The following is an 8433-nucleotide window of genomic DNA, read 5'->3' as shown; positions in this document are numbered from 1 at the left end:
AAGAAATACTGTCTATAAGCAAATTGCTGTAACTATTCGCTAACCTTGTATGAGAAAATGTTGTAATCCTCCTAAAAACGTCTCCGTTTCTGCCTACATAAACGAAATCTTAAATCTCTACCTCGGAAGGCTGACTGCTTTCCTAGGAGTCGGTGTTTCTAAGGTGGGCTATCCTCAAACTTTGCGCTTTTGATTATTTTACATTGACACCTCCTGCCATCCGCAAGCCCAAAGGCAAGGATAATAAAATATGACAGAGAGCCAATTGGGACAGAGCCATGAAATCCTCATACCCAGCTGGGTTTAGGGCAGTCCTGCAGAAGCGGAAGCAAATTGGGGAGTCACTAGACCCTCCGGACCCGCCCACCTCCACCATCGTCCGCCCCTATGACCTTCGACCCCTCCCTAGCCCCAGAGCACGCCGGGAGTTGTAGTTTTCAGAGGCCAGCGCAGGCGCTTGGGGTTCCCCTCACGCCCAACCCCCGCACTTTTCCGGATAAGGAAGCGGCCCGTGCTGCCACGCAGTCGCCGGACCGCGGGCGAGGGCTTCTGGGAGTTGTAGTCTGTTGGGGCGAGCGCCGTCGGTAAGGAGACGTAGCTTTCAGTGGGGTCTACCGCTGCGGTTGGTTCCCGGCAGGAGCCGCAGGGTCAGTCTGTGACTCTTCCCCTACTACGCTCCCCCAGAGGCTGAGTAGGCGCTTTCCAGTTCTCCTCCGGCTTTCCGTCTTGGGCACTGTGTGCTCCTTGCTCCGCGGTTTATTTCTCTGCCTAGTCCTCCCTCGCCTCTTCGGTCCATCTCCAAAGCCCGGGCTTGGCGGGGACTCGCCCTCCGGTAAAGGCAGGGCCGCGACCTCCTGAAACTCGGTGCCCGTCCTGCAGGAACCTTCCTCACTCGGTCCCTCATACGGGGTTTCCGCACCGACTCTCTCCTCCTTCGCCTCGGTACTCGCTGCGCTCACCTCCTTCCACTCTTTTTTTTTTTTTCTCCTCTGCAGGGATGGAAGCTTCCTGGCGCCAGGTGGCCGGTGGCCGAGGCCGAGCCCGGGGACGGGCCACTGCCGCCCCCTCAGGAAATGGAATCCATCTCCGCGGCGCCGGAGGAGGGCGAGAGAAGGGGTCGGTGGGCGCCGTTCCTTTTGGCGCCAGTCCCGGAGGAGTCGCGACCTCGGCGGCTGCAGGGAGCAGGCACAGCCCAGCGGGATCCCAAGCCCTGCAGACTCCCGCAGCCAGCGGTGAGAATGGCTCCCGCCCGCGGGCTCACCTGGATGCCTCCTAAGGCAGTTGCTAGTCAGGACCGCCTCCGCCCTCGCCTTCTCTCTTTCACTGCTTTTCCCCTCCTTCGGGAGTTTGTTATCCGGCCCACTTCTCCAGCCTTTCAGGTGGCAGCTCTTTTCGGCACTCTAGGTAGATTTCCATCGCACCTCTTTCATCTTAATTTTAGGTGGTATTACCTTGGTTCCTTCCCTCCACTCTTGCCTGCTTGAATCTCCAGACCATAAGTTGTAAAGTGTGGCCCGGTGTTCTGATTTGGTCTATAGTGTTGTTTGGTTAACACAGTTTTATATGTGGATTGGTTGTCAGCGTTTGTTTGTCGTTTTTAAAAATCTGGTTAACAACCTTGTGGCTTTAGTATCTTTGTGCATGGCAACAGTCAGCTCAGCTGAGTCACAGAAATCCCATTTAGATTGGACTTGGGCACTCCATCTCACATTCTCTCTCATTTCTGGAGCCAGGTGTCATTTGTCATCTTTACCTTTGCCTTTGTTTCTTGACTTTTCTATTCCTTGTAAGCACTTGAGCTTTTGATACCTTCCTTGACTGTAGTTCCTATTTACAAATTCCATGTCCTTCTGTGGATATATCTGGTGTTGCCTCCGATATATCAATACCTTTCATCCGAGACCATGTTTTCGTGGAGCCAGGGAGCACTTACGGTTGTGCATGGGGCCGAGGGAATAATCCCTGAAATCATTTTATTTTTGTGTTTGGAATGCATTTAAGGATACATTTTTTTGGGGTGGGTAGCAGAATTGAGTATCAGTGATTTTTCTCCTAGGCTAATTTTAAACGTAGGTGGTATTGTCTTAGCATGCAGTTAATGGTGGTAATGATAAGGTATGCAATATGGAGACGTGTGAACAGGTTTGGTAAACTTTCTTAGATCTTGTGGGTAGAATGAAAACAAGCATTCTCTACCTGGATAGTTGAGATTTGGCTGTAAGAAATAATACGTGAGAAGGTTGCGTTGTCAACTTGTCTTTACCTTGAGATGATGTTAGATGAATACATTTATCAGGTTATGAATGTTCTCATTATCTCTGTCCAATTCAGCCTTTTTTCTTATGTCTTTTAAGTGCTAATTTCCCATAGATTAATGACATTTATCATCTCTTTTATGACAAGTTTCGAGTTATATATCTCATAGCCAGTTCTTTTTTCCCAGTACTCAAAGATTGCTAGGGAAGCATCATATACATTTTGGTCCTGGTTTACTTGAAATACTCAGTTTGTTTTGTTAATAACCCCTAACCAAACTGGCTGCAATAAGAAAAGGAAAATGTTTCATGAGGGAACATAATCAAGTATGAATATACCACCTAAGATAAGAGAGCTTCTCTTGGTAGTGGCTCATCAGTTTCAAGTACAATGTGAATTTTAAAATAGTCAATCAGTAAATTTAAAATCCTCTCAAGATGGGAATTCATGAACTCAGATCAATTCTGCAGGTTTATGGCTCCCTTCTTAAACTGTGTTTGCTGTCCATAAGAGCCTATTAACACTTAGTGCTTGAAGAAAATCCCCGTGGTCCTTGCTCTCAAGAAGTTTGAAGCTTCTTTGGGAGTATGTGCAGTGAAGTAATCTGATTTTGTTTTGCATGATTAATCAAGTAACAAAATGAGAAGTACAGATAGTGCTAAATAGTGGAAGAACAAATCCAAAATTAACATTCTTTTTGGAATGAAGTTGGAAGAAACATGTTTTCCATGTTAGTATTTTGTGTGGATTAATGTAAAATGTTTATTTTTTTGTGATCACAAAAAGTCAATACTAAAGGCAAAAAGTTCTTGACCTAAGAAGCCGATTATAAATATAGTAGGTGTATAGTGAGTACTGCTGACACAAACTCTTTCGTGGGACTGGGCTGGACTGGGCTGGACTGTCCTGTCCTATCCTACCTGTTGTTCAGAAGGTGGTAGTTTGAAGTACCTACCTTCCCTGATTCTTTATGTGCTCACTGTGGACATGTTTCCTCACTTCTTAAAAATTATTGTGCACAATGTACTTTAAAACATCTTAATTTTTGTTAGTCCTTATTTTGAAGTTGATCACCAGTATTTTGATAATTCTATTGTATTTTCGTATGTTTTTCTTGATTTGTTAATCACCGTTTTCATAAAAATTTGCTGCATTTTAGCAGGATATTTACAAAAGTGAAAGTTTTTGTTGTGGTATCCTCTTTATTTGTGTGTCAAGGAATTTCAAAATACTTTTCTCATGGATTACAGGAAGATAGAATGCTCCAAAGGTGACTTTGAAATGCATGTTGTAAAATGATAGCACATTATGCTTTTCTTTTTGAGAGATTGTTTTGCAGAAATGAAACTTTTTTCTTTTAAACAGAGCTGATATCTCAGAAAAAATTTGAAGAAATCAAGAAAGCTAACCAAGCTGCAGCCAGAAAACTTGTTGAAGAACACTTTAGCTCTTCATCTGAAGAAGAAGGAGATGAAGATTTTGAAGGAAAACAAGGAAAAATAGTTGCAAATACGTTTATAACATACACTACTCAGACAGGTACTGATCATCTAAATTTTGACCTTTGACGTCAATGAAGCTGTATTCCTGACATTTTTTTGGTAATGCCTTTGTTCTATATGGAATAGATGTTATGTCTTAAGACGAGCACTGTGTGTTCTAGAGTTGAATTTTTGTACACTTTGGTATTTGAGTTATATATTGTGTAATACTAATTTTTGTATAAAGCAAATAGAATGGCAGTGGCTCTTTTATAGCCTTGGGAGGCCTTTGTATGTATTTAATTGGCATTTCAGTAGAAAGCTTGGATGGGGCTGCTGAAGCTCTGGAGCAGCAAACTGGGGCAAGTTTTTTTCTGGTTTTGATGATTTAATTTAACTAGAGGACTTTGTGTACCCCCTCAATCTATTCATTTTTTTCATCATGTTAAATGTGTTTTGAAGTCTTTTTAATTCTTTATTTCCTTATTTTATATCTTATTTACAACATCTGATGTATTTATTTTTAGAGTTGGGGTCTTATCCTGTTGCCTGGGCTGGACTGCAGTGGTACAATCATAGTTCACTGCAGCCTCGAACTCCTGGGCTCAAGTGATCCTCCTGCCTCAGCTTCCTGAGTAGCTGAGACTACAGGCATGCGCTGCACCTAGCCATACCTTAAAAAAAAAGAAAAACCTAAATTCCCTCAGGTTTGACATGTACATTCGTGTTATCTGTGGTTTATATCTGGTTGCTCTTAAAGCCACATATGTTTATGTGAGAACGGGCCAAAGTGATGTTGCTGTGTACCACTTTAGTATTAAGTGTAAAAATAGATTATTTTAAATGTAAATATTGTCAAACTTTCTGCCTTTTATACTTTAAAATTATTATTGGAAATATTCTTGCATGTAGGGCAGGCACAGTGGCTCATGCCTATAACCCCAGCACTTTGGGAAGCCAAGGCGGGGGGATCACTCGAGGTCAGGAGTTTGAGACCAGCCTGGCCAACATGGTGAAACCCCGTCTCTACTAAAAATACAAAAAAATTAGCTGGGCGTGGTGGTGCACGCCTGTAATCCCAGCTACTCAGGAGGCTGAGGCAGGAGAATTGCTTGAACCTCTGGGAGGTGAAGGTTGCAGTGAGCCAAGATCGTGCCACTGCACTCCAGCCTGGGAGACAGAGCAAGACTGTCTCAATTAAAAAAAAAAAAGAAGTAGTATTTTGCATGTAATGTCAACATTTATTAATATAGTTATAGAAATGTCATATTGTTTATTTACCTTTTATTAGTAATATATATTTATACCCTTGCTTGGTTCTTTTTCTTACTTTAGTATACTGTTAAAACCAGGAAAAACCTTAGAAATATTTTGGGAAACAATTCTACAGAGAAGAGGTGACTTTCCTAGAGTTACACAATTAGTAATTGGGAGAGCTGGGTTTAAACCTAGTTTACTTAGCTTTAGAGCCATTACTGGGATGATTGCACCTTCTCTGTAAAAGCAGGAAAATTCTGAGGAGATTAGATGGTTACTTTTGTACCTGTTTATGGGCGAAAAGCAGCGTTGTACAGCAGTTAAGAACATTGACATTTGAGCCAGATTGCCATGGTTTGATTCTTGGCTTTGCTACTTGGCTGTAGGATGTTTGACATATTGCTTAGCATCTTAGGGGCTCGGTTTCTTCTTTTGTAAAATGGGTATAGTGACACTAAGTACCTTAGAGTTGTTAGGATGAAATGAATCACTATGTGTAAGTACCGTAGTGCTTATGGTAGTGCCTGTTGTGTAGTCTGTGCTGTGTATCTGTTTGCTGGAATGTTTAATGTATTTTGTGGCTTGATTATTAGAGATTTTCTATCATAGCTGCTGCTTTCTTTTAAAAAATTTGTTTCTTTTTTCAGTCATGTCTTCCCTTGATCATAAGGCCCCACATCCTAAGCTCTCTTCTACTCTGTACTAATGTGTTCCTTAGTTATTATATTGTGCTTTCATGAGAAGTATAAGGCCAGTGATGCCAGGATTCAGGACTGTTGGTACAACAGAATCAGAAGCATAACAGAGTTTGAGGATGAGTTAGCATAAAGGCAAATAAAGAGCATGAGAGTTAGTCTTTTTTTTTTTTTTAGAGACAGTCTTCTTCTATTGCCCAGGCTGGAGTGCAGTGGTATGATCATAGCTCCCTACAATCTTGAACTACCGAGCTCAAGTGACCCTCCTGCTTTAGCCTCCCAAGTAGCTGGTACTGCAAGCGCACACCACCATGCCTGGCTAATTTTTTTAGAATTTTCTTGTAGAGACAGGGTTTTCCTGTGTTGCCAGGACTGGTCTTGAATTCCTGGCTACAGGGAATTCTCCCACCTCAGCTTCCCAAAGTGGCAGGCGTGAGCCACTGTGCCTGGCTGAGAGTTATTCAAGTCTTCAGACAGAAGGATTTATGTATTTCACCCTTTCCTTCCCAACCCATAACCTTGGTGATTAGGTAGTTGCCTGAGTATACTGATAGGATCATGAAGATAGTTGCACATCGTCGAGTAGGTTTCTAAGGAATTTACCATAACTGCTAAAGAATTAAGATTAGGAAGTTTGGCTGAGAAGTCTAGTTTGGCAAGGTAAGAATTGATAAAAAGTAATTCTAAGGTTAGAGGGTTTCTTGTTTCTAAAGGACTTTATAGAAAATAATCTTAAGAAGTTTTCTGCTTTGAGAGGACTTCGCTTGAACCATTCTAGATAGAGTCAGATTTTATTTTACAACAGGAAATGCAATAATGTCTTTCAGTCTAGCATGTGGAAAACATTTGTCATTTGTAAGTTTTATTAATTTTTAATCTGCTTTTAGTCTTACAGTGTTATGGTAATTTTTTTATGCTGTGTTTTGTATAAAATCCATTAGTATTTGATTCCCATTCCTTTGCCTCTACCAATGTAAGAAAATCTGATCACTTGATTTAAGAACATACATGCCAGAGTAATGGGATGGTTCCCACCTTAACATTATTGAATTGAAGACCAGGACTTTACCAAAGGAGTTCATTTTTATTTGAGCACAGCCTTTGCATTTTTGTGATTCTTCTCTCAAATTTCAGACTTGCATGGCCAACTTCCTGATGAGTATCTCTATCTTGCTGATGCATGGACACATCAAACTGCTGTTGAAAGAGAACTTTTTTATTCTTTTGTGTTCTTTATCTTAATAGCACTACAGTTTTCTCAGTCACCCTCCCAAGCCAGACATCTGGGAGCAGAGATGGCATATGCATGTTGTTTACTGCAATTCTCCCTCTGCCCATGTCAGACAGCTCAGCAGACACAGCACTCTTCCTTCTGAATCTTGACATGAACATCAGCTTTTAAAACTGATACAATCTCATCGTCACCAAGTCCTCCTAAGTTTTACTTCCTAAATTTCTTAAATCTACCCTTACTCTGCCTGTGTACTGTTACTGCCTAGTTTAAGCCTTTACATAAGCTGCTTAATGTGGATTAAATCCATATAATAATTGTGAGGTAGATAACTGTTACTACTAATTTTACAGATGAGAAAACTGAGACACATTAGGTAACTTGCTCAAGCTCATTTTTTGCTTTATCTGCTGTAACTACCTCTTAACGGGTACTTCCTGCTTTCAGTCTTGGCCTCCACATACTCATTTTTCTTTAGTTGCCAGAGTGATCTTTTTAAAATGCATGACTTCAAATGCCATGCCATCCACTGTGAAGTGCTGGGCAGTACATTTTATTGATGCAGCCAAACTTTAAATGTTTCAAAGAAATCTTACATAAATTTTTAAAATATAAGGTTAGTTTTTATTTTGTAAAAGTCTGTTCTGTCTTCTTCTTAAATACTGTTTTTTGAGTTAGCTGTTAAATTAGATGAAATTGAAAATGTTTTGTATCTGTTAATGCCAGCTTAGTTGAAAAGCAAAATAGACACCCCATATTATTATTCTGCTCTTAAGGATTTTTTAAAATACTACAATGTTTGTTTAAAATAAAGCAATTGTCTTTAATAATTTTATAATAATTTATAGTTTTGAGAGTATGTTTGTGTTTATTTTGTTTAATGTCCTAAATCACATTTATTTTATGGTAGGCCAAGCTTTTGTAAGTGCTGTGTTTGCTCAGATGATTTTAGAAAGTAAATAATTAGCCACATGTCCTATTTATGTCATTTTTCTTTTTGGCAACTTAAATTTTGGCTTGAACCATGTTATTACCATGATAAGTTCTGTACTTATGTTAGTTTATGTTTTAATCTACTTTTTTTTGAAGACTCAGTCAACCTCTATTGAACATATCTTTATTGTTCTAAAGCCATGCAGGCTTATTTTTCTCATACTAAAGTGACTCAGATTATTGCCCTTTTATTGTCATTTGTGCTTTAGGTGACTTGTTCTATTTTTCATTTTGCTGTTACTTGTTATTTGTTGGATCTTCCTGCAGTAACTGCTCACTGCAGTGTAGCGTAGAGGTTAAGAGGGTTCACTTTGTAGGCAAACTGAAGTTAATTCTTTTGTGCCTCAGTTTTCTCATTTGTAAAATGAAGATAATAGCTCATTTAATCCTATTGAAGTACTAATAGTACAGTGTCTAGCAAATAAGCACTCAGTAATTACTCAAAGAAAATAACGTCTGGTACTGTTTTTTCTAAAAAGCTTATTCTGCCTTCTTAAGCAGAAATAGTGAACATATTTCA

At 40.2% G+C, this 8433-nt stretch overlaps 1 protein-coding gene across 4 annotated transcripts in view; it reads left to right on the top strand.

The window, feature by feature from the left end:
* Nucleotides 1–535: 535 nt before the first annotated feature.
* NFXL1 (nuclear transcription factor, X-box binding like 1) overlaps nt 536–8433 on the top strand; it is a 67574-nt gene continuing 59676 nt past the window's right edge. The window contains exons 1-3 of one of the 4 annotated variants that reach the window (XM_021938636.2): nt 536–584; nt 996–1232; nt 3622–3795. In XM_021938636.2, coding sequence (XP_021794328.2) covers nt 998–1232; nt 3622–3795 — 409 coding nt within the window. In that variant the 5' untranslated portion in view covers nt 536–584; nt 996–997. The other 3 variants (XM_021938634.2, XM_021938635.2, XM_021938637.2) reach the window with 3 other exon arrangements.

Source organism: Papio anubis, chromosome 3 (assembly GCF_008728515.1).
Source record: "Papio anubis isolate 15944 chromosome 3, Panubis1.0, whole genome shotgun sequence".
In the NCBI taxonomy this organism is placed as follows: Eukaryota; Metazoa; Chordata; class Mammalia; order Primates; family Cercopithecidae; genus Papio; species Papio anubis.
The sequence above is the reverse complement of the archived record's forward strand: the minus strand, read 5'-3'. Positions and strand labels throughout refer to the sequence as shown.